Genomic DNA, 16,918 nt, shown 5'->3' with positions numbered 1-16,918 from the left:
AATGCATTTTCGAGGCCGAGTCGCCACAATTTTTCCATGCTTTGTTATGGAAAGGCAATGATTTGAAACAAATTATTTAAAAAATAGAAATAAATTTTAAAAAGCCTTTTCCCTACTGTTGCTCTCTAGTTATGTTCTCATCATTGCTGCATGACATACTCAACCCATGACCCTGTATCAGAATCCATTACAATTGTATATGATGCTCTGAGAAAGAGTCAGGATGGCTTTCTGGCAGGCTGCACTGATAGAAAGTCTTTAATGACATTTCATCGTGTTAAGACGTAAATGTGTTAGCTATTGGACCATCAGGTGAAAGCAAGAAGAAGGACTGCTTTCCTCTACCAACTCAGTTATCAACTCAGAAATGGGAGGATCAAATGAAAAGATGCTGTGACAGCAAGACATTAGTCAGAACTCCATAGAAATGGGGAATGTGATTGTTCATCACTTTGGCTTCTTGCCCAATTTTTTTTGTTGTCGTAGTATTTGAGATTTCCTCTTATTTCATTATCCTTCCTTGTGATTTCACTTTTTCCTTTATAGCATTGCAATTTGGGAGTTTTTAATTCCCTAATACTTTCTTTCATAGAAGTGGTTTGAGGTTCCTCTTTCTTTTCTGCTGTGATGGATGGAAAAGAGAGCTTAATAGGAAAAAACAAAAGAGAGCAGCCAAAAAGAAAGAGGACAACTCTATAGGATAGCTCTATAAGCAAGAATAAATAAAGTGGGGGGCAGTAATGACAGAATTGGAATTAGAAAGGAAGACCAATTAGACCTACTCTCTGAAGCCGATCATCCAAGGAAACTAACCTAATTGGAAATGCTTCACCTTAACTTAATTGTGAACCACTTCAGAATTACGTGTAATCAGAAGCAGTATACATTAACGTGTTCCTCCAAGAGAGGAGACAGAAGGGAGTAGCAGAAAAGCCAGTTGCAGCCTTGTCTAGACTCACTCGGCTAACATACAGCAGCCATAACTATGCTAATGAGAATACTTTGCATTTATATTGGTCTTTCCCAAGTTAGTGCCCTCCAAAACTACTGGGCCACAATTTTTATTATTCCTAGTCATCTTTGGTCCTCAGAGATGTAATCTGGCATATCTAGAGGGCAACCATTTGGCAAAGGCTGATTCATATAATGCTCGTAAGTGTTTAAACTTTTTCACGTACCAGCTTCTCTGTAATTCTTCTGATAATCTCACAAGATTTATCCGTGTTGTCATCTCCATTGTTATGAAGCCTGCTCTACAAGCTTTCCTGAGAGTAGAGTTTCCTTCTGAAAGTTCCAGTGGAGCACTGCAAAATATTTAATGTGCTGTTAAAACCAAGTGGAATAATAACATCAGACGTTCAGAATGACAGTCTACTTAATTAAATTGATTTGTTCAATATTGACAAAGCAGAAACCCAGTGTCACCCTGTTTTGGTCAGCCAAATCTCTGTGACTGATTGCCACAAAAGGGGAAGTGGCAGGAAGTTCTGTTGAGGCAGATCTTCTGGACTGGTGGGCACAGGTAGACTTTAGAAAGAATGTAATAGTAGTTACAAAAACCTACTCACTAGAAGGCAAATTTGTGGAATGGGTTCCTGCCACGTGCTGTTCTACCTAGTATGCTCTTTATCACTGTAAATTACTTGTATCTTTTTTGTGGGCACACTTATAAGCAAAACACTGGGCTGCAGCCCCCCGTCATTTTTTTCTCCTAAAAGTGCTTATGAGGCTTAATGGGGCTTAGAAGTTTTTCTTTATAAATAAAGATGATGCTGGATGCTAGCACTTTTAAAAAAGAAAAAACTTTATTAAGTGTACTTAATTATTATAATTAAAAGCATCTAAAAAAGTCAGGTTGGCAGTGCTGGTAGGCCTGTGGAAGCACATGGGCACTACATTGACTAGCCCTGATCTGGTAGAAGAGTCTGCCTTGTTCAGTCTCTTTGTCTTCATAAGTGAGTTGCTGGTTATGGAAATGGGATATTTTCTCTTCTTTCAGCAGACCGCACAATGAGCACGTCACTCTCTGCCTCACAACTCCACACAGTCAGCATGCGTGATCCTCTCAACCGAGTTCTTGGTAAGCTCTTCTGCTCTTACTGGGTCCTGGGAAGAAAATTCCCCAAGGAGGCCAGAAGACTACCTTGTCCAACAGCCCGTATTGCGCAGGGACTTGGCAAACAGAGGGATGACTAGGACTGTCAACTATTTTATTTCAGTCCACGATCAGAAATGTGAAAAGAAAACATTATACGCAGAACAGCGAAATCTGTGTGATATCTAAAGGCCAAAGAAACTAAAGCAGTTGTATGAAGCAGAGTTTTGAAAGGTACCATTTCAGTCTGGAATTGTAAACAAAGAAACAATTTCCAGAACAATAACCTAGTTAATCCCCTGCAACTGTGCAGCAAAGACTTTGTGGCATCTTCTTCATAATTATTGAGGCGGAATTCAGTATTCTTCAGTGTAGTAGATGTCAAGTAGCTAGGACTGTGCCTGTAAGCAGACTTGCTAAGAAATTCATTTCACTGACTTATTTCTAAATCAATATGCATGAGCTTATGCTCCGTGGGATTGAACTGTGATCCAAGAAAGCTGTTTTAAATCTCATTTCTGCAGTGAATTCGCTGTCGTGACCTTACATGAATTGTAATTTCTTGAAACCAATACAGCAGGTGGCGACTCCTAGCCAACCTTGATCTCAAAAAACTACGCAGAACTGGAATGGGTAAAAATATGGAAGGAGGCAGTGGCAAACTTCCGTATTGTTGCCAAGAAAAAAAATGTGAATGTTTTTGTGAATATAGTCACAAAAAATCAAGCTTGACTCAAGGGAGGCTCCACATTTACCCTTACCTTGATGCCTCATAAGATTATCTGCTGTTGTGCCAAAAGTTGAGGAAATAATAATTGAAATCTTTTTTGCTATTCTTCTGTCCCTCCCCAGACTTCATTCATTTATTCATTTATCAAATTTGTATGCCGCCCAAGGACCGTTACTAATTTTTTCCCCATATGCATTCTACTCCCCAGCCAACCTCTTCTTGTTGATCTCCTCTATCTTGGGAGCCAAGACAGCTGGAACACATACCCAGTTTGTGCAGTGGTTCATGGAGGAATGCGTGGATTGCTTGGAACAGGGAAGCCGTAGCAGCATCCTACAGTTTATGCCTTTCACCATGGTGAGCCATTTCCATTTATCTATCAGGCAAGATATTCATTGTTCTTCAGGCTTTTCTCTTGAGTGTGGCTTCCTAACGCTATTACCTGTGAGCCACCGTCTCTAGCATGATCTTAACAAATAGCCTCCCACCTCCCATTAGCCTTTCCACTAGCCACCGTTCTGCTACTGCCATCCAAACCACCATCTCCTGGTGAGTATGGAGTGTTTTTTCAAGTGAAGTCACTTCTGACATTTGCCCAATAGCTTTTTGTGTTTCTGAATCCTAGCTTAAAGTGTCACTTCCAAAGCACTTCCTCCTGGATTTCACCTTTGCTGAGGACATGGGCTGCAGAAGCAGCAGCCAACTCTGATTTGCAAATCTCCAATAATATCTTGCAAATTGTCTGTAAGGATGTCTCTTCTGTGTGTTTGATTCTTCTGACACTAGAGGGAGACAGCTGGCAAAAAATAATATTGTTGAAAGCAATGAGAATGGTTTAAGTGGGGATTATTTGTGTTTACCTGAAATTAGGCCAGTTGCATAGAGTAGGAATTATTTCTTGAGTAAAAATGCAGTGGGTTGAGGCATAAAATCCGTGATCTTTTGATGTAAGAAAATGTAATGGAAAGAATGCTGTTGGTATCTCATCTTTGCATGGGTACTTATACTACTACACTGATTAATTTTGTAGATGTTTGAAGATGCAAGAAAAAATGAGTAGCATATTTTATTTATATAAACTTTCATTTTTCATGGAAGAATGGTCATCTTAGAAATTGAATAGTACCCATATTCAGTCTCAATCAACCCCCTGTGCAATTTGATGAAACGATCAGACTGTAAAGTAAAATTACTACAAATTTAATTTATTTTTAGATATGTATAAGTAGCAACATAAAAAGAATATTTTAAACAGCGGACTTTATTATTACAGTTGGACTGTCAGTACTGAACTAATCAGAAATTATAAAAATAGGTCTTTTGTTATTACTAAAAAAAAATGCAGGATATAAATATTTATAAATATTTCCTGAATCTAAAAAAATGTAAAACAACAGCAACCAAACCCCATACCTCCATATTTGTAGAAAACCTATTAAGGGAGCAATGCAATCAGTTTTTTTTTTTATTTTGAGAAAAAAATGCTTCATAGAGAAGCGTATTCATTTTTATTCTTTCAACTCAACAGAATGTAAAAGGGGCTCAGGACTCGACCACCCATCAGCTATTCTCTTTGGGATCGGCATGGTTATGCAGAGTGCACTAAAGGAGCAAGATATGTTAAGCCAAACAAATTAGAAGCATAAAATGAGAAAAAGAAAAGGAAACATAACTAAAACTAGTGTATTCCAACACCATTTTCATTATCTTTCTATCCTTGCAAATCATCTTAGGGTTCTACCACATTCCTACACTTCTTCACATATTACTTTTTATTCTTTAACCTTCTTCTCTCTTGCTTTGAGGATCTCATCAACTTTATACAAACCAATTTTATCAGTCTTCCCATTGCTCTCTGTCCATTTACTCTTCTTTCTTATATTTCTTTTGTAATTTCTTCCTCATTTATTCTCTCTATATGACCAAACCACCTCAAGATCTTTCATACTGGTCATTCATTTTTGTATTTAGTCTCCATTCATTCTCGACCTGACCAGTTTTTGCTTTACCATCATGTCTTAAACATCCCCATTTCAAGTGTATCCAACTTTGATATTTCTCTTGACATACCCAAATCTTACCTCCATACAATAAAATAGGCAGAAACACAAATAGTTATAGTGTATTCACTTCTTTTGACAAATATTTACATGTCTTAAAATTCTTCAATTTTCCATCTTTAGTAAATATTCTGCTTGCTTTATTTTTCCCCATTCATGTACAACTTGGAGTTGTTTACTCAGTTTTCTTTGTCAAACATAACTAGCTTGGTCTTCAGTGCATTAAACTTTCAGATCCATACTCCTTGTTGCATCATACAGTCAGATATTTACTGCAAATTTGCTGTTCCAAGCCAACAACACAGCATCAACTGTATATGAAAGTATGCATGCATTTATGTCCCCAACACACCTCTAATGTCACCACAAGCATTCCATATAAATTTATTCATAAATGCATTAAACAGTCCAAGGGCCATTACACATCCTTGTCTTACTCCCTGCTTAATATTGAACCATCCCCTAGTATTGCATTTATTTCCACACATGATTTATTTCCGTCATACACCATTCTTAGATATTTAACAAGCAACATTCAATGCCACATTTGTGTAGGACAGTCCATAATCCAAGTCTAGTCACTTTGTCATACACTTCATCTAAATCAACAAATGTACAATAACATTTCTTTATCATATTTGTACATTTTTTCAGCAAGCAAACATTATGCAGCATCTGCCTGTCATAAAGCCATACTTGAATCTGTTGTACTTTTTCAATCAGAATTCTGCCAAACATCTCTCCAGGCACACTTAACAAACTAATTCCACACTTGGTTTTTACATTCATACTTTTCCCCTTGTATAATAATGGCATTTTTCCAATTGTCAGGCCCAAATGCAGTCTTAATGCCTGTGCTCGATGAACTACACAGCCAAACTATAAGCAATCCACCTCCCTATTTTAATATTTCTCCAATTATGCTATATACATCTGAAATTTAGTCATGCTGGTTGCCATTTACATTCTAAGTCACAATTTTCCACATGACGTGATCATCATCAGAATTGGCCCATAGATAATTGACTGTTGCTATCCATCTTGGCTTTGATCAGTTGAGGCTTTTGTATCAGATGCTTTTTAGAATGATAGTAAAGCTATGTTGCAAGTGCAGCCAAAGCCCAGTTTTACTCCAAGGGTGCTTATGCTCTTCTGTGCAAACTAGCATCTTTAATCTAGAGATTACCATGCACCCCAGCATACTCGTGCCCATATTCTGCCACTTAGAAGATTATGTGCTGATGCACACTGAGGATGCAAATTTAACCCCCCCCCCAAAAAATTAATGAGATAGGTCCTAGCTATTACTGACTGCCAGGACAAGGAGCTTGCTGGATAGATGTTCTTATCATCTTCATGTTTAGAAACAGGTCTCACTGGTAAAACCAACTCACCTACCTTTTCTTCCCTCTCACTCACATCTATAATTTCCACCTTTTTCTTTACCAATCATAAAACTCTGGATGATATGAGATATGGGGCGTATGAAACTCTGACTATTCAGAAAGCAAGAAAAAGGAAGAAACCCAGATCAGGGAATTCATACTATCTTCTTTGAAACAACCACATAATATCATTTCTTTTTGCTTTAATATTTTCAATAAGTAACAGCTTATTTTTATTACTAATATTTATAATACAGTACATCTTTCTGTGATACTGGTCCAAGGTGATAAATATTTACAAATGCATAGAACGCATTAATTAGTACACATACATACATTTATAGAGCATGATATACAAACTGAACATTATTTATAGATAAGTGCTTCAATTTTTTGCAGATTGATTCTTCAAGGAGATAAGTGGGCTACTTGGAGGAGGCTTTTTGCTAATGTTTACTTGTTGCACTTGTATTACCTTGGTCAATTGACTTGTTACTCCTGGACAGGTCTCAGAATTGGTGAAAGCATCAACCATGTCCAGCCCTAAAATTGTACTGGCCATCACAGATCTCAGCTTGCCTCTGGGCCGTCGAGTGGCTGCCAAAGCCATTGCTGCTTTATGATCCTCTGGTCACTCTACAAGGGCAGCCATCAGCTGCAGATGCAAAATCACAGAGACAAGAAAAAGTGAAGAAAACTCTTTGCAAAGCTGCTCTGCAGAAGCAGGAACGGCAGCAATGAGAGAAGCTGATGAAGCAGATAACCGAGTTGGCTTCCAGTGCACATCCAGAATCCTCCACCAAGAACCCCAGGAACTTGCCATGGTTGCTATTCCAAGGATTGAGTTTTTTTCTGCTTTCAAATAGCATCATCACTCCACGCCATCAGTGACAGCTATCTTAAGATGTTCATTAATATTTGTAAAATAAAATAAAAATTCTTTTGATTTGCCTTATTTTACAAGCAACTTTTTCCTCCCATTTATTCTCAAATGCCTGAAAGGAGCTGCATTCTCAATCAACATGACTGGAACAAGGTATTGTTGAAGTAATTTTTTATGCTGACCATTTACCCGTGGTTTCAAAAAACAGTTGCGCAGATCTTTATCAAAAGTTATTTTTTAAAAAAGCAATAATATAGATGGTTTTCAAGAAAAGCCTGAATGTATTAGGCTCTTTCCTTTTGTTTCTATGTGCTGATTTTGATTTTTTGATAGCTTTTGCTAATCTGAATTGTTTTATAATGCAAAAGAGTAACCTCTTTCTGCTTTTTCCCAGAAATTCACAATTAGAATTATGTTAAAACAAAGCTGCTGAATTCCTTTATTTTGTGATCACAGGTACAGAGTTTGATTATTGGTTCAACATAATGGCTTAAGAATAGACTCTGAAAAAAATTTTTTTTTGAAAGTTTGAACAAGAAGCACAACTACATGCCATCTCGTAAGATTTACCAAACAGAGTGATTCAAAATAAGCATGTATGCAAATGGCACAATTCCCAGTATATCACTTTCTTTCCTTGTGTAGAATATATCACATATATTTCACATATCAACAGATATGCTTTTCTGATTTAAAATGGTACAAAGCTTGCAATGACAGTACTTCAATGTTAAGTTTTACTATGGTTTTAGATTTCTGGTCTGGCTTGAGAAAAATCTCAAACTCCCAATACAATCTGGAAATTCCAGAATTTCTGAAGGTGCTAGCTCATCTTCAACGGCCTCTCTTTTATTACACACATGAGCAACACACAGCCCCTCATGCATTCTTTTTTATCTCTTTGGCAGGATTAGGAGTACTTAAAAAAAAAAAAAAAAACTAGTTGAAGGAATGTGTTCACTAGTAAGACGCTGCATCCCAAAAAAGCAGTTGTCTTGTAGAGTTGACCCAATAAGAAGTGTCTCTTCAACATACCATCTTAGGAATTCTGTCGTGTTTCCTGGGCAGGCTGCTAATGAAATAGGCAGGGTCCATATTGAATCATAACCCCTCCTACTTTCAAGTATATTGTGTTATGTGACACTTAAAGCAGAAAGCACATAGGCCTTATTCTGTTCCCTCCTTATTGCAAGTTGTCACTTTGCAGCCATGATACCTATAGATAGCACGTTTTGTTTTGGCTTCAGTGGACTTTTGCTGCCAAGTACCCTACCTAAAAAAATATCTCCAGCTTTGCAAATACTGTACATGGCGTGTTCTTTTCACTTCTGCTGTCTGCCTGGAGCCTGTCTGCTTCCCCCAGTGATGATCTCAGATAGCAGCCAGCGTTTGTGCTTTCAGCGGGAGCTGACACTCAACTGTTACTTTTCCTTTTTTTGCAGAAGACTAGGTATAATCTGATAACTCCAAAACCTTACTAGTGATGAATGTATTAAGTTGCAATCTCCATTTTGATGTTGACTTTAAAGTTTAGGTCTTGATGGTCATAACACCTGGCTTAGCACCTTTCTCTGCTTCATCCCTGGCTTTTTCTACTATCTAGTCTGATGTAGAATTCTAGGGCATTTCTAAGCCTGCACACATACACATTTATATGGCATTTTGGTTCATCCTAATAAACCTGTGGATTGTGCATTCTGTTTTCTTACCAACCTCTTAGCATAAAAATCTTAGCAGTATCCCAGAATTCTGAATCCCCCAATGAGACATGATTATTGCAACAGTATTGTCTGAGTTTATTTTCTGTGTATGCCTGTTCAAGAACATTCTGGGTGTCATCACGTCTCTTGAATGTGGCTCTCTGTCCTTCCCACAGCCCCTCTTCAGTTCAGTTCCTAAGACGTGAATGGGATACTCTTCTTACATAAGCATTACATAAGAGTTTGCAGGGTTTCCAGTCAGATTGTAGACAGTTTGATTGGTGCATGAGATGATTGTCATGTGTGTTGCAGCAAGCAGGCAGGCAGGAGACAATCGGGCAGTGGCCAATTCACATGAAAAGGTTGGCCAATCCCTGAAGGGGAACACTGCTGATCTGCAGTCCAGATGAGGAAATTTGACAGGAATTGCGGTTTGAACTTGACATAAGGAATAGCTTTGACTTGGTTAGCTTGGGGTCTAGGGAGAACACATTGCTCTTGGGGCATGAGTTGTGTTTCCTTCCTGTTTGGCTGCATGAGGAAGCAGTGGTTGGGCTTGAAAGACTCTGCAGAACATCATTGCCAGCTTTGGGACTGGAGCTGTACATTTGGAATATTCTCAGGCTGACTCAAGGCAGCGGTTACATTGTACTGGAAAATGCTTACTTGCAGCTTCCGTCTTCCGATTTCTTGCAAACAAACGTTTAAAAATTAGATGACTGGCCTCTGATTCCTAGCTAATGCAACTTCCTGGAGTTGGGTGGCTTTTGAAAGATAGATGGAAGGGCTATACATTATGCAGCACTGCAACCAGAAGAAAGTCAAGAGTCAATTGCTGACTGACAATTGTGTTGTAAATCAAAGGTGATGGGTTATTTAGAATATGACTCAGGTCTTTGCCATGTGGAACATGCACATTTGCAGAACCACTCTTTAAGGCTTGGTAAGTATGAACATACACCAATCTTCCAAATACAGTGGTACCTCGGGTTACGAACTTAATTCGTTCCGTGACTCTGGTCGCAGCCCGAATTGGTCGCAACCCGAAGCCAATTTCCCCATAAGGTTCAATGTAATTACCGTTAATCCGTTCTGGCGTGGAGGACAGGGAGGCGGCTATTGCTTGGAGGGAGAGTCCCCCTCCCTATGACCACGTGTCGGGCGGAAAAATGGCCGCGGACCACGTGTCGGGCGGAAAATGGCCGCGGACCACGTGTCAGGGGCGGAAAAATGGCCATGGACCACGTGTCAGGGGCGGAAAATGGCTGCAGACCATGTCACGGGAGGGAAAATGGCCGCGTATCCTGTTCGTACCCCGAGGCGGAGTTCGCAAACCGAAGCAAAATTTTGTGGCCGGAGCTGGTCGTAACCCGAAAAGTTCGTTAACAGAAGCGTTCGTAACCCGAGGTTCCACCGTACTGTAGTTTTTTCCCCCTCTTTCCTATATAGTAGCATTCTCCATAGAAGTATTCTGCCCCACATTTAGTGGACAGATGGTTGATGAAGGCTGCTGTCTGTAATAACCTTGAAGGCTCACATTGTTTGTACAGTGCTAATAAACCACTCCAATCAGAACAGACTGAATGACATACAATTCCCACCTCCATAACTCAGATTTAAACAAAGTACAAAGCATGTAAATCCATAAAATCACCGGGGGGGGGGGCGCGGCTGAGCGTATACTACAATCAGCCCAACCAGAAATGAAAACACCTTCCATTGCTAAACAGAGCGATCTTACTTTTCAACCCCTAGGGCTGAATGGTAATTGGGTGACGCTGGATCTTAATGGTGAATTGGATAAAGTTCTTCCTAACTGTTGAATGAGCAATGGGCCTAATTTATTCACTGAATTAAAATGTTGCAATATTTTCATATAATATGTTTAAATTATACAGCAATACACAATCAAAATCTTAAGAGCAGGCAAAAAAGGAAAAGCAAAGTATAGCAGCTAGGTAGGAATAGGGACAACAGTGCCCAAAAGTAACTTCAGTGATACAGTGCTTTTTTGAGTGTTCAAAGCTCCTCATATTCATTCTCAGAAATTAATATATAAAACTTGTAAAATAGGCCAGTAATTATCTTTCAACCTTTCTGGAATGTATTTGATTCCTTATCTCTTCTCCTTTTGTATATATCTCTTCCTTTCTGTGTACTATTTTATTTTATTTTATTTTATTTTATTTTATTTTATTTTAATGTTTCTTATAGTAACTGATGAACTTTCAAATAGTTTTCTAATTGTATCTTAGTAAGTACCTGGCTGAACTTGTCCGAGTTTGGGAGTCAAGCAACGTCAGACCTGCTTAGCATGGATGGGATTTCACTGGGGAATTCCTGGGCTACAGGTTAAACTGGGAAATTGAAAAAAATATTCTAGAAGGCAGTGGCAAACGACTTCCTTTTTGTTACCAAGAAAGCTACCTGGACAGGGCCATGAAGTCAGCAAGAATTAAGGGTAAAGACAGCTTTACACTTAATTTAGTTATTTTGTAAATACCTTCCATCTCTTTCCATTTTTCGACAAATCATCAATTCATCTCTGACATTTTTAATTCTTCATCATGTTTATAAGGGCAAATGCAATTTTTGGCTGCCTCAACAGAAGAGTGATTTTCAAATCATGAAAAGTAATCACTTCATTCTGCTTTGGTCGGACCCCCCTCAAATACTGTGCATCACGTATTAAGAAGGATTCTTAATTCCAGGGAAATTGGGAGAGGTTTCAGAGAAGGGCAGTGAGGTCAATCAGCCAACTGAGAAACTAAGATTGAAGGAGCTAAGTCTGGTTAGTCTTGAGAAAAGGTAATGGGAAGATATGATAGTACTTGTTGAATACCTGGAAGGAAGTCACATAGAAGAAATTGAGAGCGGCTCTTTCTTGTTTCAGAGTGCAGATTACAAATAATGGATTTTAGTTACAGGAAGGTAGATTTGAGTCAACTATTAGAAAAACACTTTAATGGAAACAGCAGTGAAACTAATTATTCAGAAAGTAATGGCCTCCGTTTTATTGGTCACATTGAAGCAAAGCCAGTCCTTTTATTTCCCAATATGCTTTCTTTTACCAGCTGAGAAACTGCTAATTTAGGAACTGGCACCATTAATTCTCTTCTACTTGTTTGTTTGTTTTAAGACATTGCAGTGAAAAAAAAAACTAGCTATTTTGGAAAGTTGGACAGGAAGTTTATATAGCAAACTGCTTCATTTGATGTTCCACAACACACTTTGTTTCGCATTTTGAACAGATTGTGCCTTGTGGGCTCAAATAAATTTCAAGTTGCCACTGGTTTGTAACTTCACACCTTAAGCTTGCAAAAATGGGGGGAATGTGTGAGGCCTAATGGTTGCCCTCGACATTTCATGAATGTTAGTTATACAGGTATTCCTCATTTAATGACTATTCGTTCAGCAACTGTTTGAAGTTACAATGGCATTGAAAGAGTGGTACTTATGACCGATCCTCGAAGTTCCAACCATGCCACCACCCTCGTGGTCACATGATCGTGATCTGGGGGCTTGGCAACTTGCTCGCACTTATGATGGTTGCAGCGTCCCACAGTCACATGATCACCATTTGCAACCTTCCCTGCTGGCTTCCCACAAGCAAAGCCAATGGGGAAGCACAGTACACTCTGGTAAGTTGTTCACACCCTCCCCTGCCTGGCAGCAGCCACCCCCAACCCCACCACATTCATGCCGCACCTTGCGCCATGCCTTACCTGTCTGCGGGCCTGCTTGCAAGCCACCTAGGACTCACTTAACAATCCACAATCCTCGCTTAACAACAGCAACTGGAAGTGCCAGGATTGCTGTTGCTAAGTGATGCGTTCACGTGACTTTACACTTTACAACTGCATCGCTTAGCGATGAAAATTCTGGTCCCAATTACCATCATAAAGATAACAGAAAGTTCATCTTTAATGATGTATGGTACTGTTTTTCAATTTTGGCAACTTTAAGATGTGTGGACTTCGACTCCCAGAATTCCCCAGCCAGTGCGGCCAGGCTGGGGGTGGCTGCTGCTGGCTGCAGGATGGTGCACTGGCGGCTGCCACAGTGCCACATGAGGCATCCGGGCATCCGTGCTTGCACTATGTAGTGGGTGTGTGCTATGGAGTACGAGATCCCCAGGACTCCTTGGGAGAAAAAGCGGCAGGAGTGACAAGAGTGACTTGTGACCTTCCCTGACGGTTTCCCCATTGACTTTGCTTGTGGGAAGCTGCCAGGAAAGGTCACAAATGGCGATCACGTGACCATTGGACATTGCAATGGTCATAAGTGTGAGCCAGTTGTAAAGTGCCTAGATTGTGATTATGTAACTGTGGGGGTGCTGGGATGGCCAGAACTTTGAAGACCAGTCGTAAGTACCACTCATTCAACACTGTTGTAACGTTGAACAGTCACTGAACAAGTGGCTGTTAACCAAGGACTATCTGTACTCAGTACTCCAGCTGTGGACTCACCAGTGCTTAGTAGACAGGAATAATCTCTTCATGTTTCAGTGTTTCTTCTAATGCAGCTCAGAACAATTTTAGCCCTTCAAGTGGTTGTATCACACTGCTGTGTCATGTTCAGCTTGTTGTCAAATGCTTCTCAGATGTAGTGTTTCTAACTCATGAATTCTCCATATTGTATGTGTATCCCACATTTTTTCTCTCCAAATGTAAGAGCTGCCCAGAGTCTTTGAGAGTTGAGTGGCATACAAGTTTAATATATTATTATGGTTGGTTGCACAGTCAGCCAGATGTTTAGACTGGATTTGGCATTTAATCCACCTACTGAGTTCTTCCCAAGGACCTGGGATAGGCAGATGTTGTTGTTTGATGGTGTTAAAGGTATCATCACAGGATATAAGCTGTTCCAAGTAAAGCTGCCTTTTGCAGTTGACTGATGGTGATTTTGTCAATGCCGATGGTATACAAGTGGTGCTCCAGATGTTTTAGGATTGCATCTAAGGCACCTGTAACTATTGGTACTATCTTTGCTTTCTTTTGCCATAGTCATTCTATCTCTATTTGCAGGTCTTTATATTTTGTGATTTTCTCCAGTTCTTTCTCTTCTCTTCTGCTGTCTTCAGGTATTGCAATGTCCACTATCCAGACTTTTTTGTCTTTCTTATCAACAACTGTTAAGTTTGGGGTATTGTGTGGCAGGTGCTTGTCTGTTCTAAATTCTAAAGTCCCAGAGCATTTTAGTTTCTTTGTTTTCTATTACTTGGTCTTGTGCAGCCAGAATTAGCTCCTCTGTCTCTTTCTTCAACTTTCTTGCTCTTAGCCATTGCCAGGTCTTTTAGTTATCTGCTTTGTGTGCTAGTTTTTTTGTGTACTGGCCATGTAATGCTTTGCCTTGCCATGTCTCTTTTCTATTCTTCATTTGGTCTTTTGGCCAGTTTGGTTTCTTTGGTATTCAGTAAGCCTTCGTGGTGTACTAGTTTCAGTGCATCTTCTTCACTGTCCTTCAGATATTCTTCTAATGTCCTTTTTTCTTCTTCAACTGTCTGGTGTACTTGCAACATTCCACACCCACCTATGCTCCTTGGTAAGTAGAGTCTGTCAGCGTCACTGTGTGGATGAAGGGCATGATTCATTGTCATTATTTTTCTGGTCTTCCTATCCAGGGCTGCTAGTTCTGCTTCAGTCCAGTCCACTATTCCAGCTGTATATCTAATGAACTGGAATTGCCCAGGTGTTAATTGCCTTGATGGTATTATCTCCACTGAGTTTGGACTTTAAGATCTTCTTCACTCTTCTGATGTATTCACTACTAACCTTCTTCTTGACTTCAAGGTGCTTGATGTTGTCAGCCTGAAGGATGCCCAGGTATTTGTAGTGATCTTCTTCATACAGACTCTTGATGTTATTTCCAGGCTGCATTCTTGTTGTATTTCTTTCAGTTGTCCCATAGCTGCACCCAGAACTGCACTGTTTCTTCTTTGTCAGGTGTGGACTGGTTCATTGCAGTCTCTCTATTAATAGATTAGTAGAAATGTTCCTGATTCAACTGAAATTGGAGATTCTGCCTATAGTGTGCAATTCGAGCTTCATATCTGCTGATCTTTTTGGCTATGGCTGTTATTTGCTGCTTTATTATTTCCAGTGCTTCCTTGATTTTTCTTGTTTCTAGGTGATATTTCTTGATCAGGTATTCTTTGTTCTTTTTGTTCTCCAGCTTCTTTTCTTTCATCTGTTCTAGCTTGCCAGTATGGTTGAACCTCTGCCACAGCTCTCATCTTCCTCGGAGCATGCAAGCCCCACAACCATGTCAAGATAGTGCCTCACTGGGGGTTGTTGTTGTTGTTATTTTACATTTCGCTCTGTTAAAGGTCTTATTCATCTCAGCCCAGTCTTCCAAACTGCCCAGATCAGACTGCAATCTTGTTCTGTCATCCTGGTGTTGGTCAAACCAGCCAGTTTTGTGTCATCTGCAAATATGACAAGCAGCCCATCAATCCCATCATCCAGGTATTTAATAAACATGTTGAATAATACTGGCCTGAAGACAGATTCTTGAGGAGCCCCACTAATTACTGTTTTTCAACCCAAAGTAAAGCAATGCTATTTCTCTAAGTGTGGTTAGCCAGCCAGTTATGGACCCATCTTACTGCAGTGCCATCCAAACCACGATGTCATGTGGAATCTTGTGAAATGCTTTGCTGAAATAAGGATAGATTACATCCACAGCATTCCCCTTAACCTATCATTAAAGCAGATGAGATTTTGTCTCATGTGATCTATTTTTGACAAAGCCATGTTGGTTTTTAGCAATCACAGCATTGTCTCCAACATGCTTACAAATGGCCTGCTTTATTACCTGCTCTAACATCTTTCTGGGAATGTTAGGCTTACTGGACTATAATCATGGGATCCTCTTTTTCCTTCTTGAATTTACTCTTTTCCTGTCCTTTGGCACTTCCCCAATTCTCCAGGATTTCTCAGAGATAACTGATAGATCTTCAGCCAGCTCCTCCAATATTCTAGGGTCTATTTCATCAGGGCATATATTGTTCATATGTATTTCAAATATATATTGCGTACACATAGAAACACAGATGTACTGTAACATGTTGGGAGAAAGGGGAAAGAGAAGAAACACACACACACCCAACACGTGTGCATGCATCCATTCTCCTTAGATCCTTCCCTTCACAGACACAACGCACTACTTTGTTACACTGAAGAAAATGTGAACACTTCCTATGGCCACTGGTGGTAAAGGTTGGAAAGAGTTCCAGAAGTCATACTTCATGTGCTTTCCTACCTTGTTATTGATCTTTCCAATCCAACAGAATGTTGGAAATAAATTAAGGGGCTCAGAACTTACTGCATCCTAACTTTCCAACAATTGAACAGAACAGGACCAAATGTGGTATTTGTGAAGAAGCCAGCAGAAGAAAGATGAGCAGAACACATTCCAGAAAAGGACATTCCCAGTGCATCCCTATTGACTTCTCCATTCTTAGCCCCCATCCCTAACCCCAAACTGAATGGATACATTGTGTGTACAGTTGGGGCAAGCTTTTAGGTGACATCATTATTTTGCTAATAGTTCTCACTGATTGCAACTCTTCCAGTCTCAACTTGTCATGAGCTGGCTCATGTGCCCCCCACCCCCCACCCTGTCTTGTGAAAGCAAGTTCAGCTAGGAAGTGAGGCTTCTGCAGGCATCATCAGAACCTGCAAAAAAGGGGGAAATGAGGAAAATTTCGAAGAATTAACCTTAGCAAACGATGTCAGCAACAAGCTGTAGCTTGGCAAGGAAGTGAAAAGAATTCAAATAAACCTATGGCTGTTACAATGGTTCATTTTATTGCAAGCATACATATATGTTACTAAGAGAAGTAACAGGATAATCCCAGTGGAGATGGAGCAGTTGTGTGACACAGTACTCAGTTGTCTGCTGTGCCTTATCTAGCACTACCAACTTGGGACTCTCCAGCTGTGGTAGATTGCAACTCCCATAATCCCTACCAAAATGGACTCTCTGGCTTACAGGGAAGAATGTTTTCTCCCACTGATGAAATCCAACTTTTCTTGCCGCCACATGAAACAACATTCATGTA

The 16,918-nt window shown here is 39.8% G+C and overlaps 1 protein-coding gene across 2 annotated transcripts in view; it reads left to right on the top strand.

Annotated features, from left to right (window-relative positions):
• The window catches only part of MED24 (mediator complex subunit 24), a 70,184-nt gene extending 62,801 nt beyond the window's left edge, over window positions 1–7,383 (top strand). The window contains exons 24-26 of one of the 2 annotated variants that reach the window (XM_007420678.3): window positions 2,000–2,080; window positions 3,034–3,182; window positions 6,777–7,383. In XM_007420678.3, coding sequence (XP_007420740.1) covers window positions 2,000–2,080; window positions 3,034–3,182; window positions 6,777–6,893 — 347 coding nt within the window. In that variant the 3' untranslated portion in view covers window positions 6,894–7,383. The remainder of the gene's footprint in view (window positions 1–1,999; window positions 2,081–3,033; window positions 3,183–6,776) is intronic. The other variant, XM_007420679.3, reaches the window with a different exon arrangement.
• Window positions 7,384–16,918: the final 9,535 nt, after the last annotated feature.

The sequence above is a fragment of the Python bivittatus genome, unplaced genomic scaffold (genome assembly GCF_059951505.1).
Source record: "Python bivittatus isolate LINGU-HERP-01145 unplaced genomic scaffold, Pbiv_v1 ctg000410_np1212, whole genome shotgun sequence".
NCBI lineage: Eukaryota > Metazoa > Chordata > Lepidosauria > Squamata > Pythonidae > Python > Python bivittatus.
This window is presented reverse-complemented; position numbering and strand designations above follow the sequence as displayed.